The sequence below is a fragment of the Crocuta crocuta genome, unplaced genomic scaffold (genome assembly GCF_008692635.1).
Source record: "Crocuta crocuta isolate KB4526 unplaced genomic scaffold, BGI_CrCroc_1.0 scaffold457, whole genome shotgun sequence".
NCBI lineage: Eukaryota > Metazoa > Chordata > Mammalia > Carnivora > Hyaenidae > Crocuta > Crocuta crocuta.
Genome location: NW_027531318.1, coordinates 7,468,008 through 7,495,531, shown reverse-complemented (window position 1 = coordinate 7,495,531; position 27,524 = coordinate 7,468,008). Strand labels below are relative to the sequence as shown.

Genomic DNA, 27,524 nt, shown 5'->3' with positions numbered 1-27,524 from the left:
CTTGTTGAATAAAAGTGATGAGAGTGGGGGCGGATGGGTGGCTCAGTCGGTTAAGCATCTGACTTTTGATTTCAGCTCAGGTAATGATTTCACAGTTCAGAGCCTGCTTGGGATTTCCTCTTCTCTCTTTCTCTCTCTCTGTCTCCCTCCCTCTCTCTCCCTTCCCTCCCTCCCTCCCCCGCACTCTCTCTCTCAAAATAAACATTTTTTCATTTTTTTAAAGTAGTGAGAACAGACATCCTTCTGTTATTCCTAAACTTAGGGAAAAGCACTTAGTTCTTCACCATTAACTATGACGTTGGCTGTAGGTTTTTCATATATGGCCTTAGTCACTTGAGGTATGTTCCCTCTAAACCCACTTCACGGACAGTTGTTAACATGAATGGATACTGAATTGTGTCAGATGCTGCTGGAGGCCGGCTCCAGCATGTCCAGGGGTCCCTGAAGGATGGACGGTGTCGGCGAGAGAGTGAGAGAGCCCCGGAGATTCTTCCTGATCACCAGGCAGGCATCTCTGCTCTGACCCGGGCTCAACTTTATTTTAAGTGTTTTTGAGACGGCACAGAAGTGGCATTTGCCTTAGACAATGATTTCTGACAACAAACTTCTTTGATATGTAAGAATTTCCCAGAACATAAATTTGTAGAAGACTCATACATAACCTTTATCAATAGCGATTGAGGTAGGGGATTTAGATGCTTATCTTATGGGGAAGGGAGGCATCTTTAGCATACAAGACAATGGTTTTAGCATAAGAGGGTGAAGTTACTTCTCTGTGAGCAGGTCTTTCAGGAGATACCTTTCAGACCTGAAAACAGGTCTTTCAGGAGATACCTTTGCTCTCATAATCACAAAAGGAAGAAGTTCCTCAATAGGTTCCTTCACAGGGAGTAGTCAGCATATACAAGGCCAGAAAATGCTCCAGGCAGAAACAAATGGGTGGGGGTAGATATTTGCCCTTAACTCTAAATTAGGCTCTTTGCCTCAGGGCCAGACTCAAGCCCCCTTTATTATGTAAGTCTTGGATCTGCAAGACCCTTAGGAAGAGCCTTTTGACAATCATCTTTGGAAAGGCAAGGACATGCCTTTCCTTATGATCAATCTGTGTGGGGAATATCGGTCTGATCTGGAATATTGTGAGACCTGGTCAATACCAGCAGCCTCATTTGCAACATGAGCCAGTAGTAGCAGAAGGAGATACCAGTTTCCTTGCTGTGACTGCCATCCAGAGAGGCTGGTGCGGCTCCTGGCAAGATGCTTTTCTACATCTATTGAGATGATCATATGATTTTTATGGTTCCAGAGTGCTTTCAAGTTCAATCTATGTGTCACTCCAGGGCGTGTGACAGCTACGCAGAATAACAGCCTTTGGTAAGTGGAAGTGAATAGTGGGAGTCTCCTGAGTTACTCATGGATGCTGTTTTCCATTAGGAGTTATTTCAGCACTAGGTAAATAGCCCAATAGTGACTTAAACCATTAGAACATTTCTATTTCTTTCAGCCTTATTAAAATATAATTGACATATAACATTGCATCAGTTTAAGGTGAACAGTGTGATAATTTAATACATGTATATATTGTGAGACCACAATAAGGTTAGTTAACACTTCTATCACCTCATATAATTACCTTCTTTTGTGTGTTTGGTGATAAAATATACTCCTAGCAACAGTCAAGTACAGAATACACTATTGTTAACTCTAGCTGCTATGTTGTATACTACACTTGATTCCTGGAATTTATTCATCTTATAACTGGAAGTTTGTACCCTTGACCAGCATCTCCCTATTTATTTCTCCACCCTCTAGCCCCTGGCAACTACCGTCTGCTTTCTGAGTTTGCCTGTTTTAGATTCCATATATAAATGAGAACATATAGTTTTTGGCTTTTTCTTATCCCACTTAGTGAAAGGCCCTCAAAGTCCACCCATGTTGTTGGAAAAGGCAGGATTTCTAGCTGGGTGATTTGAGTGTCTGTGCTTCCATTCTCTTCATCTGCTGAGCCACTTGTTTCCGTGTCTTGCTTGTTCTGAGTATGGCTGCACCGAACTTGGGAGCGCAGCTCTCTCTCGGAGACAGTGATTCCTTTACGATAAATACCTAGAAGTGGGATTGCTGGATCACATGGTAGTTCTGTTTTTAATTTTTTGAGGAACCTCCATGCCAGATTCCAGAGTGGCTGCACCAGTTTATATTCCCACCAGCAGTCATGAGAAGAAACTTTATTGCATATTCAGCGATTAGTGGAATGAGGTCCCAGGATTGGTTCCACAATTCAATGATATTGTGGATTTAGGATCTTTTCTTTTTTCAGAGGTCATCCTCCATTGATTGGCCTTTATTGTCCATTGTCCTCTGGTTTAAGGTTGGGGTTATGGCTGGCTTATTGACAAGCATCATTAAATACCTAAAGTATCTAAAACAGAAAGGATGGGGACAGGAGCATAAAAGACCTTTTCCTTCATGCAGTTGTTTGTTTAAGTCAGGGGAACAACTCTTATTCACAGCTTCTCTGACACACGTTACCTCGAATTGGGTAGCACGACCAGCTCCAATTAATCCCTGAAAGTACAGATTGTCCTGACTCATCACTAAGAGCCGGAATTCAGGAGGACTAAACAGAAATTGCGTATTATGCTATACGGGTAGGCTTCTGGTAATAGCCACCTTTTGTGGATTAGCCTGCTCACACAGGCCCAGATACATCAAGTTCTATCTGATTAAGGCAACAGTGTTTTGAGAAAATTATAAACTGTATGCGTAAAAATGATAAGCTCTCTCCCAATGATCAAATGTCATGTTTCCAGCTCATTACAGCAACATCAGGCTGCACAGTGCAGTGAAAATAGCATGGTCAGAGGAAGGCGGACCCTGACCCTGATTCCGTGACTCACCGCCTGTCACCTTGGAAAAGGTACTTAAGCCTTGCCCCTCACTTTTTTCAGTTGTAAAATATGAAGATATTATCTTTCATGTAAGGGAGCTGTGAGGACTACATGAGATAATGAATGGAAAACATACTGATGTTTGATGACTAGTAAGCGCAATTTGGCAGTTACCGGGCTTATGTGGGTGTATGTGTGTAAGAGAGCCGTTAGAAAAAATATTTCTTGCACTCCAGGAGCTTAAGGGTAAGTGGGCAAGCATTTGGAAAGGAAGTGTGGTAGCAGAAGAAAGGGCATTAATACAATTAAGAGACATTTCTTTCAAGTCGATATAAATTATGCTGCAGATCAGCAGCTAAAAATAAAAATGTGTTCACTGTCCTACTGAGGATTACATAATTAGGTCCTGATGTATCGCTTGGAAGTAATGGATGTTTTCTAAATAATAAAACAGTTATAGAAATTGTTAAGAAACTTCTGGCTAATTTGTGAAGAGAAAACTATTCCTATGGGGTGATTATTTATAGAGCTATATTAAAATTGTGTGATGTGAGAATAATCATTAGAAAACAGGAGTTCACAGTTACTGAATACTTCTATCCCAAGTTTTGTTCCAAGTACTTTACATGCCCACAACAGTCCCATGAGGTGAGCAGTATTATCTCCATTTTTCTGATCAGAAAATGAGCACCAGAGACGATACATGACTCTCAAGGTTGCAAAGCTGGTTAATCGGCAAAGCCAGAATTTGAACTCAAGAATTCTGGCTCTGGATCCCATGCTCCTGACTGGCACACTGTCCAGTGTTTCAGTGGAAGCAGATCTGGGATGGGCTGGCTCAACCGCTGAAGCAAGGACAATACTAATTAGCCTGTCTATGTGAACAGGTAGCAATTTGTCCTCATGTACAGCTAAATAAAAAAGTTTAGTTTTCTCCTACCAGAATTCAGGATGTGGATAATGCTTAGATTCCTGAGGGGAGGGGGTAGAAGAAGGGATGTTCTAGATCACCCACCCTCAACCTCTTTAAATGGTTGGTTGCACTGTGTGGGTAGGAGCAAGCGGAGTGATTTCCATCTCTCCAACAACCTTGCTGAGGCCAATAAATATCTGACTGAAACAAATACGAAGTTTAATTTTAGATGTGGCCAGTTGAAACAAATCCCTTGATATCACAGTAGAAAACAGTCTGTTCTGCCATGGGAAACAATGTACCAAATACAGAGGTGTAAAAACAACTATGCAGAAAGACCAGTAACTGGAAGATACTTTATTAAGATCAAAGGGTTTCCATTACATTCATTTATAAATCCTTACTACTTAAAACGGAAATAAATAATAAAAATCTAGATCTTCAAGAAGCTTTGAATAACAGTTTTGTAAATGTGCAAAGATTACATGTTTGCCGATCTTAAATTACAATTTAGATACATTCAATCATTGTACAATACCTGGAATGTCAGCCTTACAGATATTAAGAACATTTATATGAGGAAGTAAAATGGGGAAGAATATTTCAATTTCACCTATTTTTAACCAACTCCAATTTGATAATCATGGGAATACAGAATTTCCTTCTTGATGTTGGATTTTAAATATAGGAACTTAAAAAGAGAAACATTCCTCTTCTCCCCAATGGTAGCTGACACTCTGTGCAGGGAGCCGGCCGCTACAAGAACTAGTGCATGAGGAGCCCCGAGCATGCCTCTGCGGGCATTGGAGGTCGGGGTGAAGACATGGGAGTCCTGGGGCTTTTGCTACAATTATCAACAAGCCCTTGGCCCTGCTACTCTCCAAGCATCCACATGGCCTATTATATATGTCACTTACAAGACCATGCAGACTACCTAATAGAAGATTTCTAAAATTGCCAAGGTGCCCCCTTTCCATTTTAAAAAGAACCTGTTCAGCTCTAGTGTAAAAAGGAAGAATGGTCTGGACAGTTAGATTTTTAAATAACCCCCCATTGCTACCGACAGCAAAAAGCACTCCATTTCCACCACATTACACTTACCCTGTACCCCCACAGTGAAGAATGTGGACTGCCTAAATCATTCAGACAACTGCTTAGATAATTACAGGTTTCCCATTACTCTTTGTGCAGGAAGTCTTGATTTATAGGAAATTTTAGTCCGTGTTCAAAGAGGAGTATATTCTACCCAAACTCGCTATGTAAGACTTGCTATTTCCTTAGAGCAGCCATATAATTTAACCCTTTTCCCCAGTCTTTTAAAGAACTAAATTGTTTGCTGTTTAGTTAATAAACTTAGAACTCGCTGTTTGGATCATGATGAGTAACATTTAGCCTGATTATTTAATGTGAGTGTGTATCAAGCCTATTGCAGTAGTTTTCATCTCTGTTTCTAATAAGAAATCTGACATGTCTGAAGGAAATCCAGTGGCTGATGCTATCAGATGTGCCGTGCACATAGAACACACTTGTGGATCTATCTGTGTACGAACAAAGGTCAAATATTTACATGGAATGTTGACCCTGACTTATACAACTATTTTAAGTTATGACATATTTACATACAATTTACTTTATGAATAGCTCCATTTGATGATTAAAAAAATATGCCTCTCAAATATGTCATAAATATATAAAATTTCGCTACATTCTATTTTTCTTTAAACATGACATCTAAACTCTCTTTACAAATCAACAAGAAAAAAATATTTTCTGTTTGGAAGTCACAGATGCAGGGGGTTTTGATGGGTAGGGTCTCACTGCAGGCAAGAATGACATGTTCTCTTACACAACTTACATCGTTTCTACCGTCCTGAGCTACGTGATTAAGCTGCTGAAGTTCAGTAGTAACCAAGAAAAATGAGAGCCCATCTAAATATCTATAGTATGAGAGTCTTTCTTAAAGTTCTGGAAAAATGGCGAGATTACGATAGTATCTGACCAGTGTGAAGAATTATTTTCATGATGAAGAGATAAGTTAACATTACATGAAAAGTTTTCTAAAATACGTCGGAGTGCAATTTAAATATATGATCAATTGCATTTGTGAAAAGTGATCACATTTTTAACTGTATCAGTAACATGTAAAACATCTACTTTTAGAATAGGTATCACGTTCTTATAATTTATTGGGGCAATCCAAAGCCAGATAAGAATCACCTCTCTGGTGACTCTAGAAATCCTGTCTGAGGATTTACAAATAAAAATTTCCTTTGTAATTGTTACTTGCCCCAAGATATCACCATCTTGACAAAGATTAATACCATAAGGAAAGGCTTTTAGTCACAGATATAATCAGTTTTAAAAGTCCATCTTCCCTTCTTAAATATTTGAGTCACTGATCTGTAGTCATAAAAAGGCCTTCTCAAGCTAGAACATGAAGGCCACTATGAATATATCATATGTATGTAAGAAAAAGGTTGCATTTTTAGAATAAGAGGATGTCTTACTGCCAGCCTGGGTGAATCTATAATGACCCATCCAAAGAACAGCAAAGATGTCCTGTTTGCTTGGAGCTGTTCAGGGCTGCTAACTTAATACCTTCAACTGTTAACCTACTAACTTGATGGCAGGTGCCACGTCTGAGACCATCTGAAGCACTGAAGTCCCATATCTATTCTTGAGCTATTTCTCTCCAAAAGTCCAACCTCATCTTGGAGCTAGAGCTGCATATTAAAGGCAACCAGCAGGTTCAAAGCTCTGCTCAGAATATGGTACTGTGCGAATTTTGATTTTGGATCTTATACTCAAATATTGTGTTTGAAACAAGGCTGTAAAAAGATACAAACAAAACCAACATTCAGTTTTAAGCAAGACTGCACATCTACAACAGTGCTATAGATTAAAAACCCTACCACCAAAACGGTAACTGATTTCATCATGCACTCTACAAAAAAGATGATCGTGGGAACTTCCCAGTTATGAATGTAACCAGCTCACTGGAACCCAGTGGGTTTCTGTCTCTAACTTGTCAAACGTTGTTTTTAGCTCATTGAATGCCACAGTGAGGTCATCATTTACGATAATTTTGTCAAAAAGATGGCCATATTGACTTTCCATTATCTGTGCAGATTTAATCATTTCCTGAAAGTCGTCTTCCTACAAAAGGAAGTATTAGGAAAAAAAAAAAAAAGGTTAAGCAGGCAATTACATCACTTTACACAGATGCAAGCATTTCCACAACTGGTTTACCGAATGCTATTCATGTTCATTCTTTCATCTCAGGCATAAATTTATGAAAATGACCCTCTTGAACAACAAGTTCTTCAGAGGTCATGGCTTCTAATTGTCTCTCTCCGATCTGCTTGTAACTAAACTGCTCTCAGAGAGTCAAAATTCCCATGTTTACCGAAATTAGGGATTATTGGTCACTAATGTATCATTACAGTATCATTATAGGAGTGTTTCGGTTAATGGAACATAAAGATCTATTCACAGAAGCACAAAAAAAGCTATTACCGTACAATCACTCAAAATGTATGTGCCTAAATACAATCTGAGTTTCATCGATTTTTGGATCACAGGATCTACCACGTCTTCCAAAGGTAGTGGCTACCACACATACGATTTAGAGTAAAACTTATGTTGTCGTACTTACTGTAAAGGGCTTTGCAGCACCCTGGTCATCTCGGCTTGAGATAATCTTTGCATTTTTTCTTGTCTCCCTCAAACGCTCTATCGATGGAGGCTTTATAAATATCACGTAGGGCTTAAATTCTAGGGTCCTTAAATGTTTCACTGTCTGCAAGGAAAATCAGTTTTCTTATATTTCTTCAAAATGTCATGAGTGAATTGTATGATAAAACTGAAGTTTCTTTTGAAGGAGAAAATTTCCTTAAAATTATCTAATTCAGGCCAGTAGCTCTTTCAATGTATTATTTCAATCAGTTGTTGACAATACATTAGGTTTGGATAAGTACTATATATAATATATTGTTAATGATATTAAATATTATATATTGTTGATATTAAGTTAATTACTAATTAATGAATATTAGTATTAGTAAATACCCCTGAAAAGATGTTAGGGAATATAACTTGCCTTTTTAAGTGTTTTGAAATGTCCTAATACTGAAAAGCAGCAGCTAAAAATATCATAACAGTGATTTTTAAATCAAATACTTAAAAGATGCCATGAGTTAAAAAGCTGTCTGCACACAAAAGTCTTCCAACCATCACATGTAAGCATTTTCCTGACCTCACACATGAGTTCTCCGTTTGTCATTCTGTCCTTCGGAGGGACCTAAAAGGGCAAGCCTCCTATTTCCCATGAAGCTTGTCAACACTCCCCCATCAATATTTTACATTATTTACACTACGCTTCTGAGGACTCACCTGGGGGACTGGTAAAGGGGTGGGAGTTGAGGGATACTCTTGAGCCGTAGTCAGGGGTTCCCCAGAATGTGAATACAATTCACCAACCCCTTTGAGAGGTTAGACAGTCAGGTTCCAGAGGGTAGGAGGTGGGGGAGGGGGAGAGGTGATGGGTGGGGGGTGGAGTTAGGGCTGGGGAGAGACGGCCAGAGGGCTGGTGAGGCTATGTGGACTTACAGCTGGAACCACACCGAGGGACTTGGACACAGCCAGAGCCGGGGCACCGGCAGAGAGGGGCTGCATAAGCAGGAGCTTCCTACTCCTCGCCGGTGCCTACGTTAAGGAGTCAGCCGCCCTACTGATTCTCGGGACTCTTTTATTTCAGACTCATCTTCCTGAAGAGGAAGGAAGGGCTTCTCCGGGCTGTTCAGGCTCTTGGAGGTTGTGCACCCTAAGGTGTACCCATCAGTGGACTGAGAATCTGTGGCCTCTGGGCAACAAGGAAGACGCTATGGGTTGGGTCTGGAGGATATGCAGTTCCACAAGAACTGAATGGCTTCCTCCACTGGCATCCGCAGTCCAAAGTGTTCCCAGGGGTTCCCAGGGTCAGCTGTGAGCAGGGTCTCATTCAGTACGATCCCTGTGAGGCGCCCCACAGCTTTACATGGGCGGCTTACACTTCTAGGATGTGTACAGAATCAAACTCAAAGAGGGCCAAGAACCAAGTGTCCACTGTAAAAATTACAAACACTTACAATAACACACAACACTCAAGAATACATTATACATGGAGCAATGTATTTTTTAAATAATTATTTTAATAAATTAATAATTTTAATTTATTAATTTAATGAATTAATTTTTAACAAATAATACTAGAAGAAATATCTAGGAGTCCTTGTACTTGCCAAAACAGTATATAACCAGGAGTTACAAACAGATCTTGTGTTTACTCCTTACTTCTAATAATATCATGGGCCTTTCTCTCCCCCCACCAGAGACTTCTCAAATCACATTTAAATGCTCTTGTCATTAGGAAGGCCACATATATGTCAAAATGAGAAGCCTTCACATTTACCCCACGCTGAAAGGTTCACATGAAGCCTGGTAGGTCACACAAGCCAGAAGGTATTTAATAGTTTGTTGTTCACTTACATGAGGCTGCACGTCCAACAAACAAACTTTGTTTTTAGCCAGGACAGACCGAACCGAGTCAATACTTGTGCCGTAGTAATTGTTTTTATATTCCCCATATTCAATAAACCTGTAGGAAATCGGACATGCGTCAGAGCCATTTGCGAATTAATTATACACATAAGTGGAAAGACATAATTCATATATGTAAACGATATTTTTGCTGAACATGTAATTTTATTTTACAGTGTTCAATAAAATAAATAGGGCCAAGTCCTCCAGAATGTCAGTTTTAAAAAATCTTTTATTTTACATTTTCAAATCAGTAACACTTGCTTGTATTACACGGAAACAGAAAAAAGTACTTTAGCCCAGCAGCACTCTGTTTGCCATCACCTCTGTTTCAGAACTAATGCAATGCAATAAAGCAGTGAATAAGCCAAACAATAGAAACTACTGAAATTTCACCATGCGCTACGGAATAACCAAGCTCAGCTTTAGAACCACAGCGGGGACTGGCTGGTGGCTAATGGAACCAGGGCAGCCGATTATGTGCTATAAAAACACAATCGCTGTGCCAAATGTGGAAAAAAGCATTTTGATGTTTCAATAAAATCCCCAAATCCTACATTAAAACACACATTGCTCCCCGACACCCTCCATTATCCATGCTGGAGCAAATGGAAGACCTGGGGAGGTGGAGGAAGTAGAGCCAGCCAGGGGGGTTAGTACAAACAAGGTGATTAACGTTATTTTAATTCTTTGAAGAATCGGTGAGGGAGAGAAGTGTGTGGGGGAGAGAAGTGTGTGGGGGAGAGAAGTGTGTGGGGGAGAGAAGTGTGTGGGGGAGAGAGGGTGGAAGTAGGGATCTAGGACATAGCTGTTAGTTTTTTGAAATAAAATTCTATTCACATCATGTGTTAAGAGTCAATTAGCTGAGGTCACAATAACACACTAGGCACATTCCCTTGTTTTTCAAAATAATTCCTACACACTTGACACAAACACAGCAGCTCTAGGATATTAAAACATTACAGGTAAGATTGGTAACAAGCGCTGACTTATCACCTTCTTATCAGTTTCAAATATTATAAAACTGAAAATATATTTCAATTGGAAGGGAACCCTCAGTTGCCTAAAAGTGGACATGTAGGCAACATGTTTTAAAAAAACAGTCACACAAAAAACCTTCCACATACTTGTTATTTTGTACATCTGTCTCAAACAAATGCTTGGAGATGAAAATGTATTCCACGCCGTCACTCTCCTGGCTTCTTCTCGCTCTGGTTGTGTCTGTGATTTAATTAAAAAGAGTTTACAAAAGTCTGCATCAGCCTCCCTGAGGAACACACTAAAAAAGAAATCATCGTGTATTAGAAGTGCTTTTTTATCAACCAGACTTAAAAACTTATCAAAGAGCAAATTAGCCAATAAAATTAAGTGTGATTAATTCAGAGTTTTCCATCGATATAAAAGTATATTGATTTGAAGATGGATTCAAAATTAAATTGCATTGTGTCTGTGCTACTCATTATCTTGAAGGTGCTCGAATATGTTAATTAAATAAAACAGTTATCTTATCCCTCGAGGAAAAACTCCTTTCTTTTGCAGATATGCTTATTATCATATTCACTGAAGCCAGTCTAACACACACTAGGTTGTAAGGTAGACTCTGAAATGATCTTACTCTCTCTTCCACACACAGCAGATAGCGAGTATGCCATCGATAACTGAAGTCAGAGACCTCCAGGTGCTATTCATTCTTCCTTTACAAAAGTATATAAACACCTTCTTAGAATACTGAACCTCCAAACATTCAGTAATTTTGCATAATTATTTGCTACTAAATTATTATGGAGCAGAAAACACAAGACTAATTTTAAAACCATAACCAAACCTGAAGAGTCTTAGTGCTGATACGGCACGTGAAAAACTGATGATGGTCCATCCTTCCTGCTGATTACAACGAGAAACTGTGTGCCCAAGACAAACTATCTGAGCACTTTTATTTATTATTTATTATTATTTTTGAATGTTTATTCATTTTTGAGAGACAGAGTGCACAAGCGGGATAGGGACAGAGACTGAGGAAGACGCCGAATCTAAAGTAGGCTCCAGGCTCTGAGCTGTCAGCACAGAGTGCGACATGGGGCTCAAAACCCTGAACTGTGAGTTCACAACCTGAGCCGAAGCTGGATCCTTAATTGACTGAGCCACCCAGGCGCCTCCTGAGCACTTTTAAAAGTAAATAAAACAGGTTGTAGAGGGAAATCAAGCTGCATGGGGCAGAGATTTAACTTTTATTTCCTCTTCATTTTTGCCCTGATGGTGGGAACGTTCACAGATCATCATGGTGTTATGTGTGACTAAATTTGAGTAGGAGCCCTGATTAAGAAAAAACAAAAAAAGTCCTTAAAAATTGAGGTGTGTGGAGGTAATCTAGGAAGACTGGAGGTGATATTCTAATCCTTAGTAGGAACGAATACTAGCTGAAGACAACCCCCTGAGCTATAGGCATGCAGTTCAGACTCAAGCTAACAGCAACATTTTATGACTGAGATTAGAATATAGAAGTCTCAGCCTAACCCATCAATAACAGCAGCACAGAACACACTCAAACCAATGTAGAACAGGCTTAGAGACCTGAGCTAAGCTGTGAACTCTGTACACAAGTATCAGACTCCTCCCTGAACTACATGTGACAGGGATGACCCAAACCAATGTAGCAAGAGGTTTAGAGAATTGATCTGAGATTTAAATCACAACTCATAATGAGACAGAACTTATGGTCTAAACACAAAATGGCTAATTACTTGCTAAAATAAAAACATTCTCCAGAATGTTGATTCCCCTATACAATCTGCCTGCTTTCCTTATTTTCAGAGTGCTCAGACAGTTGTCCTGGGGCCAGAGTTTTTAGTTGTAATCAGCAGGAAGGATGGGCTTCAGCCTTCCACATCGGCACTGCAACTCCTCAGGTTTTTTTTGTCTGTTTTTATTTTTTTTACACTTATTTATTTTGAGAGAGAGAGCATGCGAGCAGGGGAGGGGCAGAGAGAGAGGTAGAGGGAGAATCCAAAGAAGGCTCTGTGCTGTCAACACAGAGCCCGATGTGAGGCTTGATCGCACGAACTGTGAGATCATGACCTGAGCTGAAATCAAGAGTCAGACATTTGACTGACTAAGCCACCCAGGAGTCCCTGTTTGTTTTTAAAGGTAATCCTATATTTTCAGATCCATTATAGGTAGGACCTAGAGTTGATACAACACTGCATTCATAATATCCAGAATGCAATTAAAAATTATTCAACATAAAAAAACCCATAAATTATGATCAATTCTCAAGGGAAAAATGAGAGATGGTGACTCTGAATGAACAAGTTAGGACTACCAAGGAAAGAATTAAAAGCCACTATTATCACTGTGTCTTACAAGGTAAAGGAAAATATACCTGAAATGAACAAAGATATGCATTCTTTGAGAAATGGAAGCTATAAAGAAGAATCAAGTGGAAAATTTGAAACTGAAATATACAATATCTAACAGAAACAAATCACTAAGTGGGCTCAGTAGCAGAATGGAGATGACAGAGAAAAAAGCCAGTGAACTTGAAGGTAGGTCAATAGAAACTGTAAAATCTGAGCATCAAAGGAAAAAAAGATTGAAAAGATATAAATAGAGCCCCAGGGACCTGTATAACATGTGTGTAATTTGTATGCCAGAAGGAGATAAAAAAAAAAGATTGAGGCAAAAAAAAAATTGTATTTGAAGAAATAATGGCCAAAAACTGCTAAATATTTGGTGAAAGACATAATTTTTACAAATTCCAGAAACTTCAACAAATCTCAAATAGGATAAATTCAGAGAAAAATCATGCCTAGACACATTAAAATCAAAGTACTATCAGCCAAAGATACAGCAAAACATTTTGAAAGCATCCAATACAGTACATGTGAGGAATACTGATTTCGGGTTTCTTATATTATTATAAATTATGAAAATAAGAACTCAATGAAATAATATCTATACTTAAGGTACTAAAAGAAGAGAATTTCACCCAAAATATCCTTCAGGAGAAAAAGGCAAAATAAACACCTTCTCAGAAGGAGAGAAACCAAAAAATTCATCAGCAGATGTGTTCTAAAAGAATATTCAAGGAAGGTTTTAGGCTAAAAGGAAATGTTAGGAAGGAAATGTATATCTTCAAGGAATGAAGAGTAACAGAATGAATGGTTGAATAGAAATAGAAGTTTACTTTTTTCCTTTTAAGTTCCTTAAAAATATATATATAAAAATACATTTATATATGTATATATCACATATACATATACAACTGATAGAAAAGTTTTAATAGTATTGGGTAGAGTTTCCAATATATACAAACACGATACATCTGTCAACTACCACAAAAAGGACTCTATGATTGAAAGGTTTCTATATTTTATGTGAAATGGCATGAAGATAGCTCTAAGTAGACTGAATGGTTAGGTATCACCATGTTGTAATCCCTAGAGCAACCAGTAACAATTCATACAAAGACAGACATGTAAGCAGAGAGCAAACAGATAAACTGAAACTGAACATCAAGAATCTTTCGAATAATAATAAAAGTAACAGTAGAAAAGAAATAAAAAGCAGAAAGGGATAAACAGAAAAACAATAAAATAGTAGCTTAAATTTAATCATTTCCATAATTCAGTAAATGTTAATTGGTTTGTATACTCCAATCAAAAGGTAGAGATAGAATGGGTGAAAAAGCAAGACCCTAGTAATGCTGTCTATGAAGTCTATGAGAAAGACACATTAAATGTAAACACACAGATAAATTTAAAGTAAACAGAGGGAAGATTGTATATATACCCTGTAAACAGTAAGCATAAGGCAGCTGAAGTGGCTACTTTAATATCAGGTAGAAGAGATGCCAAGAAAAAGAGTATTACCAGAGATAAAGAAGAACACTTCATAACGATAAAAGAGAAAATTATGGGAACTGTAAATTTGTACACACATAATAACAAAACTTTAAAATATATTCTGGGGCACCTGGGTAGCTCAGTCAGATAAGTGTTGGACTCTCGATTTCGGATCAAGTCATGAACTCATGGTTTGTGAGATTGAGCCCTACATCAGGCTCTGTGCTGACAGAGCGGAGCCTGCTTGGGATTCTCTCTCTCTCCCTCCATCACTCATGCTATCTTCTTTCTCAAAACTAAACAGTAAAAAATAATGTCATTAATTAAAAAGAATAAAATACATGATGCAAAAATTGGCTGAGTTAAATGAAGACATGGACAATTTCACAATCAGAATAGGAGATTTTAATGCCTCTCAACAACTGATAGAACTAGACAAAATATCAGTAAGACACAGGTGATCTAAACACTACCACCACCCTCTGGGGCCTAATTAATACCTATGTAACACTACATCTGATAAATGCAGAATACACATTCTTTTCAAGTGAACATGATGCATTTGTCAAAAGGAAGATCAAATGCTTGGCCAATAAAAAGTCCCAATAGGGGCGCCTGGGTGGCTTAGTCGGTTAAGCGTCCGACTTTCGCTTAGGCCATGATCTCGCGGTTCGTGGGTTCAAGCCCCACGTCGGGCTCTGTGCTGACTGCCAGCTCAGAGCCTGGAGCCTGTTTCAGTCTGTGACTCCCTCTCTCTCTGACCCTCCCCTGCTCATGCTGTCTCTCTCTCTCTCTCTCTCTCCTAGAAATAAATAAAACATTAAAAAAAAAACTTAAAAAAAAGTCCCAATAAATTTAAAAGAACCCAAATCATAAAATCATAAATTCTCTAAACATAAATTAAAAACCCAGTGATAAGATATCTAGGAAAACCTCAAATAGCTGCAAATTAAAGCACACACTTCTAAATAATTAAAGATCCAAAGATAAAATAATAAAAGTAAGCAAATACCATGAAGTACATGACAAGGAGAGTACAACCCATCACAGGTACAGGATGGAATGTGGTGTGAAACAGGAAGCTTACACCTTTAAATGCTTATGTTAGAAAAAAGATCTAAACTCAGTGACTGAAAGTTCATCTTAAAAATTGCTAGAAAGAGGGACACACCTCGGTGGCTCAGTAGTAAACCGTATGACTCTTGATTTCAACTCAGGTCATGAATCTCACTTTCATGAGTTCGAGCCCCACATCAGGCTCTGCACTGACAGTACGGAACCTGCCGGGGATCCTCTCTCTCCTCCCTCTTTCTACCTTAGTTTACTCTGTGTGTGTGTGTGTGTGTGTGTGTGTGTGTGTGTAAGAAATCTCAACTGAAGTTTTCTGTGGACAAAGAAGTGTTACAAAACATGAGGTCTTTGAAACCTATGAAAACACATAACTGTGATATATGCCTTCACCAGAAACCACAAAGTGATTAACAGGTGTGGTTGACTGTGAATACCCAAATTCCAGACTGTAAAGACTTGGGAATCCATCAAGAATTTGACATCTACTGCAATACTTTTTGTTAACTGCTTTATTTTAATTTACTGAGACAGCCTTTTGAAAGACTGGTTATATTATTAGTCATTTAAATTTGTTGATGATAACCTAGAGCCTTAAAACGGTGTTGATGCTGCTCACTGAGGATGAAATCTCCCACAGAGAAGCAAGCTAGGAGAAAACAGGCCTTGGCCACGACTTTCTTTAAAAGCAACTTTCAATGTTTAATGTGGCACCATAGATATTTTTTAAAGATTGTATAATCCGTTCTGCCATGTTAGCCCAAGAGTGATATTTACTTCATTTAGCAGCCCTTTAAATAACTTTTTAAAAATTGCAAGAATTACAGATTCATGATGAGTTGCAAAAATAGTACAGAGCAGAGCTCGTATAACTATCACTCAACTTTCTCCAGTGAAGGAAAGTGTTCATCTTCCATAACTGCAGTGTAGTCAAGACCAGAAAATGGACACCAGCAAACCACAGTGAACTAAACTACCAAATGTTTCTTTTTAACACTGAAAAACCTCAAGCATTCTCTACAGAAAAGTTCACATGAAGGCTTAATGAATTTTCACAGAACGAAAATACCCAGGCAGGGGCACCCACCATGAAACAGACAATTTCCAAAACTCCACAATCACCTTACTGATCCACCCCTCGAGATTTCTAACAGCATTTAGAAATCTTTTTGCATTGCTTTTAGTGTATTTATACAAATGGAGGCATGTTGCATATTCTCTTTTGTGTCTGCCTTTCACTGGACATGTTTGGTGGGATTCAAATTGGGCATTGCAGTCTTCCATCATGTGAACGTACCATCATGTCCCTTATCCATTCTACTTACTGACAGGCATTTGGGTCCTTTCCAGTTTGGGGCTCTTATGAATGATAATGTTTCCAGGACCATCCGAGTGCAGGTTGTGTGAATCTCTGTTGGCTGTGTACTAGCAGTGGAATTGCGGGGTCATGGGGTACATATTTCACTGTAGTAGATACTGTCACTTAGTTTTCCAAAGTGGATGAACTAATTTACAGTCCCAGCAGCACCAGCAACGTGTGAGAGTTCCATTGTTCCACATCTTCTTCACCCTACCCATTCTGGTGGATATTTAGTACATTGCAGGGGAAAGATTTATAGAGCTAAACTTCGAACAGAATACTGGTGGAATCATCACAGCAATAATTTTTCTCCAAATAATCAAGACTCTACCTAGAATAGTTTACAAAGCAATACAATCTAAAATTCCAAAACTGTTCTTAAAATATATTCTTCTTTAATTAATTAAATCATCCCGAGCTGATGCTATGGCTCCTATTTTCCAAACATGTCCAGTATTATGAGTCACTTGGGATATATAAATACAGACGCTCAGGCACTCCGTCAGATTTCCTGAAGGAGGATTTCTTTGGAAAGGCCTTGGAATCTTTTCATATGAAGCCCAAGAGGTTTTTATTATCAGCCAAGTCTGGAAAACACTGCTCCATGGGAATCTCCTGACATTAACACCTGTTTAAAAGTGAATCTGAGTGGAAAATTACTACTTTGGGGATTTCTTCGGAGAGTTCCAGCCCCAGAACCTTTCTGGATGTTCTCAATTTCTGTAACAACTTTAGAGGCAGATATTATTTGAATCGTTAGATAAACTGAGGCCAGAGTACATTGCCCTAGGTCCTCGAGTACCACCAAAACTATCATAAAGCGTTATGTGTGATCGACAGCCTTATTGGTATTTAGCATCTTCCAAATAAATGGATTTTTATTTCTAACTGTGCTGCAATAAAGAGAATCTGTAGTTGGAAAAGACTGTCTAGTATTGTGTACAGGGGGAAGAACGTGAAGACTGGAATCAGAAAACCTGGTTTCCAGTCACGTATCGTTTCTGTCTCTTTCCCCCTCTGTGGCATGCAGATGTCGCCCCATTGTTGGGACACTGAATTCAGACAATTAAAGGAGATGAATACACAGTAGGAAATTAATACATGCATTCCTCTGCCTTTGTAATCTGTTTTTCCATCCTCTGGGTGCTTTGTAACGGCTCACCTGTAAGACTGGCACTCGTTTTGTAAAATTTTCTAATTGCCTGTATATTGCAATTCAGCTTTGTAAGAGAAGTGAATAATTAAAGTTAAAAGAGAGAGAGAGAAACCCGATTTAATTCCACGTTTCCACATTTTCCTTTACTTTCATCTCTGTTGGTGGAAACCAGCCACCCTGTGACGTATGGCTGAAAACGATTACAAACAATAATTTGGAAAAATGCAGTAACAAGGAGTAACTTGAGGTAATAGAAAACTATAATTTTAAAATAAAGCCCAACTCTTCTCAAATGAGAGAAGATTGCTAAGGGCACTATACAAACAGTTGTTTTTGTTTTGTTTTGTTGTGAACAGTACTAAAACCACTTGAAAAAGCGGTTCACATTTCAATTTCGTCTTCTAGAGGGCTTTCTAACATCAACATATTAAGTAGTCAAATGGCATTTATTCTGGAGATCAAAATGCTTCCAACATCACATTGCACTTGTAAGAAAGCCTATGAAAACCTCTTTTATAAAAATAGATCTAACTCTGTATACTGAAAAGCAGCCTACCATATTTGTCTTATATGGCCATGAAAGGCCCATTTAACACAATCTGCCAATTACTACATATAAAAAGTAATTAAGAAAGGCTTATATTAGAAGAGGCCTCCTTCAGCTCTCTGTGGTTTGGTCCTTCTGATCTTAAATCTGGTGAACACTCTGGAAAATATTAGCACTTGTTTTAGGAAGTAGAATAGTTTGACTTTCGCATAGAAGAAAATTTGTAAATAATAGTGTCATATATATATTAAAAATTCACCATAAAAACTGAGAGAATAGCTAAAATGAACAAATCAGGAGACTATAGATGCTGGTGAGGATGTCAAACTGTTGGTGGGAATGCAAACTGGTATGGCTGCTCTGGAAAACAGTGTGGAGGTTTCTCAGAAAATTAGAAACAGAACTCCCCTATGACCCAGCAATACCACTGCTAGGAATGTACCCAGGGGATACAGGGATGCTGATGCATAGGGGCACATGTAGCCCAATGTTCATAGCAGCCCTTTCAACAATAGCCAAATCATGGAAAGAACCTAAATGCCCATCAACTGATGAATGGATAAAGAAGATGTGGTTTATCTATACGATGGAATAGTACATGGCAATGAGAAAGAACGAAATCTAGCCATTTGTAGCAATGTGGATGGAACTGGAGCATATTATGCTAAGTGAAATAAGTCAGTCAGAAAGACAGATACCATATGTTTTCACTCATATGTGGATCTTGCAAAACTTAACAGAAGACCATGGGGGAGGCAAATGGGGAAAAAAGTTACAGAGAGGGAGGGAGGCAAACCATAAGAGACTCTAAAATACTGTGAACAAACTGAGGGTTGATGGGGGATGGGGGAGAGGGGAAAATGGGTGATGGGCATGGAGGAGGGCACTTGGGATGAACACTGGGTGATGTATGGAAACCGATTTGACAATAAATTAGATTTTTTAAAAAAAGAAAAGTCAGCACAAAAACAAACAAAAAAACAGAGTAGAGGGGCACCTGGGTGGCTCAGTTGCTTGAGTGTCTGACTCTTGGTTTAGGCTCAGGTCATATCTCAGAGTTCATGAAATCAAGCCCTGTGTTGGACTTTGTGCTGACAGTGCAGAGCCTACTTGGATTCATTCTCTCTCCCTCCCACCCCCACCTCTCCACCTTTTTCTCCTTCTATCAAAATAATAAACTTAAAAAAGAAATATTTAAAAAAAAACCTAAGAATAGAGAAGAAGTTGTGATTAACAAATACCCTGCCAATGATGTCTGCACTCCAGGGCAATCCCTGAACTCCTGTGCTTCAGTTTCCTCTACTGTAAAATGTGGAGAATGTCGCTGCATACTTGCTAGGTCTGCTGTGAGTCCAGATGCTGACCGCTTAGAACCATGCTGGGTGCCCCCCATGCTACCTAAGTGTTGACCAATCATCATCAGTGCAACCGGAGCAGCATCGGGTAGCAGGGTACTTACGGGGCACTGTCACACCGTAGTGTTGTGTGTCACTGATCAGTAGCTTTCGTTTCAGTTCATTCAAACCTACTCCTACGGGACCTGAAAAACAGGATAATATAAATGCTTACAGAAAACACCGTATAAGCAGGTCTATAATTGACATGAGCCTGTAATTGACAGACTGAGATCATATATCCAACTTTGCATCTCAAATAAAAGAGATTATCTTTCGTTATGTTGTACATAAGAAAAAGCTAGTTCTTTTGTTGCTTTTTTACTTTGAAAATGTAAATTCCTACCTTTCCATTAAAAAGATAGTAATTTGTTTTAAAGGAAACACACCCAAGAGTTTGAGTATATCACCAAGAGATGGTATCCAGAAGAGCCTAAGATTATATGCATGACTGAGAAAGTGGATGTGCATACTCTGGACACCAACTGTTTCAGTTTTAAATGTTTTTAGGGCTTAATAAAATAACATCTTGGAACATTTATTTTAGATACAAATCTCATGATACATTTTATTTTTTATATTTATTTATGAATTTATTTTTTTGAGCAAGAGAGAGAGCTCACGTGAGCCGGAAAGAGGCAGAGAGAGAATCTCAAGCAGGCTCCATGTCCAGCACAGAGCCCACTCGGGGCTCGATCCCACAACCATGAGATCATGACCTCAGCCCAAATCAAGAGTTGGACGCTTAACCAACTGATCCACCCAGGAGCCCCTAATGATTCATTTTAAATTTGCAAAACCATCAGCCACATTTATGTTGGTCAAGATACTCTTCTTTCCCAATGTTTTCAGTTGGTCCTTAAGTGTTTGGAACCTTGCACTGGTCTTGCATGCTTAAATCCACCAGCACATACATATTAAACACCATAATGGGCAGGGAGTATATAGTAAATGCCGTTGAGAATAAAAGTGAATTCTGCCTTCAAAGAGAGTAATTGGGTTGAAAGAGTCACAGCAAATGATTAAGAGACAGAGCAAAACATAAAGCAGTTTCAAATAGGAACCTGAAAACAAGTTAGAAGGCCACAAGCGCCCAATGGTGAGCATCACACGAGTCTGCCACCAGGCTCCATTCAGTGATGGTGTGTGTGTTCTGGACAGAACCCAGGCTGTGGACCCAGACGGCCCTGACTCAGGTTCCCTTCTTCACTACTCCTCCCCTGCTGATGCTGGATGAATGGGTGTCCCCCCCCAACCCCAATTCACATATTGGAATAATGCCCAAGGCATTAGGAGGTGAGGATTTTAGGAGGTGCTAAGGTCACGAGAGTGGAGCCCAGGAAGGGACTGGTGCTCTTACAAAAGAGACTCCACAGAGCTCCCTCCCCTCCAGCACTTGAGGATGCAGCCAGATGCCTGTGACTGGGAAGAGGGCCCTCACCCTGCAGTGCTGGCACCCTGACCTCCAACTCGCAGCCTCCAGAACCCTAAGAAGTGAATTCCTGCTGTTCACTGGCCACTCAGTCTGTGGCAGGTTGTCACCGTGGCCCGAAAGGATGTCTCTGAGGCTTAGTCTTGAGCCTTGATTAGACTTCAGGCTACTGAACGTAATCCTGCTCCCCCTTGGGAGGAATAAGTGAATAACCTCTGTACGGTGCCTGGCACATAGCCCAGGTACTCGTGTTCACTCTCTTGCCCACTTCCTCTCCCGAGCTTTGAAAAGAATAAAGTTTCATGCCGGACAATGAAGAACGTACAGGTGGACAGAGAAGAGAACGTGCGCATCCCTGGTGGAGGGAAGAGTGTGAACAGAGAGGAAGAGGCCAGAGCTGGGGACTGTGCCTTCCTTGCTCTACTGCTACTTTGTAGGGCCCTCGCCTGGATCAGAACTGTCCCCTTGTGGTCACTCACCAGAACCTTCCGTCTTCCAAGGAACTGCTGTCAAGTACCAATTCCCTGGCACTCGGCTCTCCCTTTTTATAACAAATACTCTGTAACATCCCATTTATACACTGAAATGGAATTCAGAGCTAACGTAACTTACTAGAACATAATTCTTCCCTCCAAATTAATAAAATGGCCTAACTGGGGCACCTGTGTGGCTCAGTGGTTTGAGCATCCGACTCTCGATTTTGGGTCAGGTCATGATCTCATGGTTCATAAGCCTGAGCCCAGAGTTGGGCTCTGTGCGGGCAGTGCGGAGCGTGCTTCGGATTCTCTCTCTCCCTCGCTCTCTCTGCCCCCTACCCCACTTGCATGTATGCTTTCTCTCTCTTGAAATAATAAACTTTTAAAAAAATACTTATAATAAAAAATATGCATTTCAATATGTAAATGCTTAGACATGACTAGAAAACCTAATGAACTCAGATGTTTGTACCTACCAATAATAAGGTTGGATTCAAGAGTAATAAGATAAGGAATGATTCTGTACAGGAAAGTACAGGAAAATGGAAGCTCAAAGGGGCAGGAAAACAAGAGAATAAAGACAAGAAACTGGATAAAAAGGACAGGTGAGACTTTCTGGAATATGGTAAGGAAACGGGGTAATAGCTTTAATTGAAATAGAGATAACTTGTCAAGACTATCAAAGTGCAGAAAACGATCCTTTTGCAAATGACCTTCACTTTACATATAAGTGTTGTATAAAAGTAATTCCCTGTGGGATGGGACAGTGCTTCACTGTCTCAGAAGGCAGACCTCTTATCTTGAAACTCGACCATATATTCTGATCTATTCAGTCTCTGAACGTCTACTACAACATCGGAGAGAGCTACGTGGGGTGCGGGTCAGACCTGAGTTCTGGAGAAATGCCACGTCTACATTCCTGGCCCCGTAGCCATTCTGACTTTAAAAAAGAGTAAATGTCTACGTGCTCACCAGTGGACAGTGCTGCCCTGGGACGTCAGCCCCCGGCCCTTGTCATTTGCTACGTCTCAGCTCCTGCCAGCTCCATGGGTAACCTCAGCATCCACGTAAACCCGTCAAAGGGCCAGCATCTAACATCCCTGACTCCACATCTAGAGTGATCTCCTTTTCTATTTCACTTTGACCCTCTACTGGAAAGACCTCGACTCTGCCATCACTATTCACTATTCATCACCATATTTCACTACTGAAATATTAAATTCACACTTTTCCAATAGGACTCTGATTCCTTGGGATCTCTCCCTCGGTTATTCCTGCCACACCTATGGTCACGAGGACCTCTCATTTCATTTCTGTCCTTTGTATCGAGCAGGCCTTCATGGCTTCACCCCCATGGGCTCTCATGTCTTCTATTTTGTGAATACCCTCAAATCTCTTACACCCTGTCCTTCTATCACACTTGCCAAGCAGACCCCTAGTCTCAGACCAAACCGGTGGCCCCTCCCCGCATCCACACTTAGGCAGTGAGTACCTAGAACCCACACTGCCCTGGCGCAGTGGTGCCGTACACTCCTGCTCGCCACGTACGAACTAAGACTTTCATTATTGTGTGTTCTCCTATCTACTGTATTTCTTACATCCCCGCAATGGTCACTGCAATCCTCTGTTCTCGGTGGTCACACGTGGGGGCCTCCCGCACTCCTATACACTTCCTATCGTCAAAGCAATCACCAAAAGCCATCAGATTTACCTCCCAACTGGCCTTCAGATCCACAGCCTTAACTGCCACTGCTGTCACAATAGTCCAGGCACCACCATGTTCACCTCCTCTCCTGGCCCCGCCTCCTTGGCTGCCCCACACCTGCTCCTCAGCCACTCTAACCCCCTGTCGCCAGCAGCCAGAGGCCCTGCCAAGGAGCTATTCTGACCCTGTCTCTCCTTTCAACCTCTCAGAAATGTAGCTTCCTGTGGCTCTTCTGAAAAAGATGAACAACTTCACATGGCTTACAAGGCTCCACATGACCTGGTCCCTGGCTCATCCTCAGGTCTCAAAGCATCTGCTCAAGCCCCCTCCTTCATCTGGAGTCCTAGGGAGTTCTGATATGTCGGAGCTTGGCTCACAGAGATCTTCCTCAAGCAAGTCTGCAAGTCTGTCCTGAGCCTGTCAACCAGGTTTCTCAGTTTTAAGTTTTCAGAGTATCCTGTCTACCTTCCTACTACTTACAAGTCATAATTCAACACCTGGGTAATACACTGCTTCATGGCCTGTCTGGCCCACCAGGCGGAGACTCCATAAGGGCAGGAAGCATATTACGTCACCTGCCATCCCCAAAAAGGAATAAAAATCTCAACAGAACTCTGTGGAGCGAATGCAATGTCTAGTGTCACCATCACCACCTGCAGCTCACTGGAAGACCTCACCTACCCCGGGAACACAGAGGCCAACAAGTGCAAAGGTCTTCAAAGCCCTTTTTATAAACATACATATCTAAACCTACCTACACCATCATCCTTGATGCCTCTGTGCAATCACACACTCGCACCTGCTCTTCTGAGTCGTCACCTCCTGCGGCTCCATCAACACTTAGAACTAGTAAATTCTCTCCTACTTTAAAACAGCAACCGCAAACTTCCCTTAACCTTAAGCCATCCCTCAGCCACTGCTCACTCTGGTCTCTGCCACCCTGGCTTAGGCTTCTGACATGTACCACCTGTGATCTCTCACTCTGCCTCCACTGCATACAGAATCAAATATAAATTCCTTGACCAGTTTATATAGACTGCATGTTGTGAGCTACATTTTTATTTCTAATTTTCATTCTTTGTTTTAATGTTTGTTTATTTTTGAGAGAGACAGAGCGTGAGCCGAGCAGGGGACGGGGGGAGAAAGAGAGGGAGACACAGAATCCGAAGCAGGCTCCAGGCTCTGAGCTGTCAGCATAGAGCCAGACGTGGGGCTCAAACCCATGAACTGTGAGATCATGACCAGAGCAGAAGTCGGATGCTCAAATGACTGAGCCACCCAGGCGCCCCTGATTTTCATTCTTGCTACTCCTTCGCAAGCACACTCCAGCTACATGAGGTCCTCTGCTTCCGGAAATGTGGCAGGTCCTCTTTTGTGTTGTTGGGTCCTCATGGTGTGCTGCTTGCTTTTGCAAGGACACTCCTGTCTTCTTCATGGGCTAATCCTTGCTTGTTGTTTCAGCTTAGATACACTTTAGGGAAATCCTAACACTTTAAATCTGGGTTTGGTACCAAGTTCACGTGTTCCCTGTATTTGCAACTCAAGAGACTAATCGCACAGTACTCTAATTGTCTTTTACCTGGCTGGATCCTCTAACGGACTGTGAGCTCTGTGAAAACAGGGGTATCATCTACTTGTTCACCGGCTGGCAAACTGTAGGCACTCGTTAGTTTGCTGTATGCATTTAAATTATACTCAGTAATTATGCTGTTCTGGAGGTACAACTATGTGCTGAATGAACCAAAGGAACAAGAGCTAAAGGTAAAAGCATCTGTACCCGGAATGCTTGGATGTGATGGGGAGGTAACGTGCTCATGGTCCCTAAGGGGAGCTGGTTGCTGGAGATCACATTTGAATTTGGCTCTTTGGATCTAAAAATAAAGAGAAGCAGAGGGGAGGGGGATGACGTCAGCTCTGGACCAGTGAGTTTCAGGGAAGGAAATCCATCTACCTTGTCACTACATGACAAGGACTGACTGCGGTGTAACAGAGAGGTCAGGGCCAGGGTGCCCTCGTGACCACAGGCACAGCAAGGGAGAACCTGGGGCTGAGAGAAGAAATAAGATCTCTGAGGGAGAGGAAGACAGTGGTAGTGTTACTGACTGCAATATGCCGGGCACTATTTGGGGTGTATGTATTTTATCCACTTTGAAGGTACCAACAGTATTTAAATACTGTTTACTTATTAATAGAAAACAAAAAAAAAAAAAGAAAAACAGGGTGTATTACCAACGGAGCTGTGTCCCCTGTACAGACGAAGTGAACTCAGTTACATACGTGCAAAGAAAAAGACAGAAGCAAATAAAACACTAAAACTTAAATAGTGCACCCTGGCCTGGCCTGCCTGCCCCTGACCCCACACCCTGGGCTAAAAGGGTGATGTGAATTTATGGTTTTTTTCAGGAGGTCTCAGCTCTGGAGTGCTTAACCGAGTGTGAGATACGTTGCTGAGTGAAAGTCTAGCTTTTTTTTGTTTTCTTTCTTCTATCACCCATGCCAAAAGCCACAATGATTTATTTTAACTCTGGAGGAAAAAACTAGGTATGTTTGATTTACGGGGCAAAAGTATGCTGTCTTTAGTATGATCCCCTTACATCGTGACTATATTCAGTTTTACCCCTTATATAGTCTCTTTGTAGTGAGATGGGAGTATCACTCCACTCATGGAGTAGGCCAAGAATGTTCAGTGGCAAATAGTTTTATTTGAAAAGCTTTTCCCTGGATTTGAGGTCATCATCCTCAAAGGTGGGAGTTTCCTTACAAGAAAGGTTAAAATCGGGATACAGTTTCCATCATTCTTACAACAAACAGCAGGGCCTCCAAACAGCATTTTCCCTGACAAGCTCTTGGATCACCTCTGCTATCCACATCGGGAAAGTTCTGGAATTTCCCTTATTAGCTCTTAACCTTAAGATCAACACCTAGATCTACACCCCTAGCCATAAGTTTACAGTACTTCAGTTAGCTGCTCTGTACTTAGGACGCAATATCTACGTATTCTGTAGGCCACTTTAGGGATGCAAACTGAGCTAGTTCATTCTGCAATGGGACAGATTCATTTCCCCTTTGATATAAAAATTTTTACCGCAATTGGTGAAATACAGTTACACATACATAGATAAATTGGTTACCCTATCGTTTGTTTCAGTTGTGCTTGTGAATGCTTAAAGAGAAACAGAGAAGAGAATCTAAATAGCCCATATTTAAATACAGACAATAGGCTCTGGAAACAGTAATTATGATGATGACACATCAAAGTTTCTATGTAGCAGGCATGTGTTACATGGTTCACATACATCATTGTTAATTCTCAAAAGATCCCTGTGAGAAAGGCATTATTATCCTCATCTTCCAGACAAGAAAATGGACAAGGAGAGGTTAAGGAATTTTCCTCAGGTCACACACATCTGGAGTGCTCTTCAACTGGTATTTAAAAGCCTGTCTGTCGGATTCAAAAAGCCACCATTCTTTCCATTCTGCCTATCATCTTATCAAAAGAATGCCAATAAAATACAAACCCAGGTAGCCAGTGAGCCACTGTCTGATGATGGCTGGGATCCACAGCTTCAGAGTCTCTGACCCCGTTCTAAGCTGCCCCATACCTTGGAGAGTGAGGACTATCTTGACTATCTGACTATCAGGGTCTCTGTGGAATACTGTATTCCCGGAGACCCTGGCTACAAAAAGTGGAAGTCAGATCTGATTTCCAAACTCATTCTATGGAGAACAGCTGCAGAGTCTACATTAAAATTAATTACGGCAGTGTACGTGCTAGACCTGGGTGACGTACACAGGGTGTGTGGGTTAGCATTCCAGATCCAGAACTAAGGGAATCAAATACAGTGATGACATGTAAGTAATAAGTAAAAGCAAAACAAAAAACAAAACAAAAAACAAAAACCACCTTAAAAATCATTTTGGACTTCATTAATTTGGAATTCAGGTAGTGAACTAAAATTGACTTGCTACTGGCTTGGAAAGAACATAGAAGAATGTTTCTATTCAAAGCAAAACATGTAAATAAGCATCTGTTTCATTTTAATTCCACGAGAATTAACAAAATCAAGTCTGCAAATTCAGGAAAGAAAGAATAAAGCCACTGATTCCCATTGGTTGATGTTCTTGTAAAAAACTGTGTCAACTGGAAAATTAAAATTAGGAAGGCACATT

General features: G+C 40.4%; 1 protein-coding gene and 1 long non-coding RNA gene across 3 annotated transcripts in view; one reads left to right on the top strand and one right to left on the bottom strand.

Annotated features, from left to right (window-relative positions):
* The window catches only part of LOC144238015 (uncharacterized), a 114,211-nt gene that overhangs the window by 65,165 nt on the left and 21,522 nt on the right, over nt 1–27,524 (top strand). The window contains exons 3-4 of one of the 2 annotated variants that reach the window (XR_013336976.1): nt 2,808–2,914; nt 8,555–8,955. This is a non-coding gene — a long non-coding RNA (uncharacterized LOC144238015). Of the gene's footprint in view, nt 1–2,807; nt 2,915–8,554; nt 8,956–27,524 lie in introns of those variants that run through there. The other variant, XR_013336975.1, reaches the window with a different exon arrangement.
* The window catches only part of MPP7 (MAGUK p55 scaffold protein 7), a 204,076-nt gene continuing 180,741 nt past the window's right edge, over nt 4,190–27,524 (bottom strand). The window contains exons 12-16 of the mRNA XM_077771770.1: nt 19,807–19,887; nt 10,503–10,596; nt 9,325–9,433; nt 7,454–7,597; nt 4,190–6,954 (exon numbers count right to left, since the gene is read on the bottom strand). Of these exons, the coding sequence (XP_077627896.1) occupies nt 6,775–6,954; nt 7,454–7,597; nt 9,325–9,433; nt 10,503–10,596; nt 19,807–19,887 (608 nt within the window). The 3' untranslated portion in view covers nt 4,190–6,774. The remainder of the gene's footprint in view (nt 6,955–7,453; nt 7,598–9,324; nt 9,434–10,502; nt 10,597–19,806; nt 19,888–27,524) is intronic.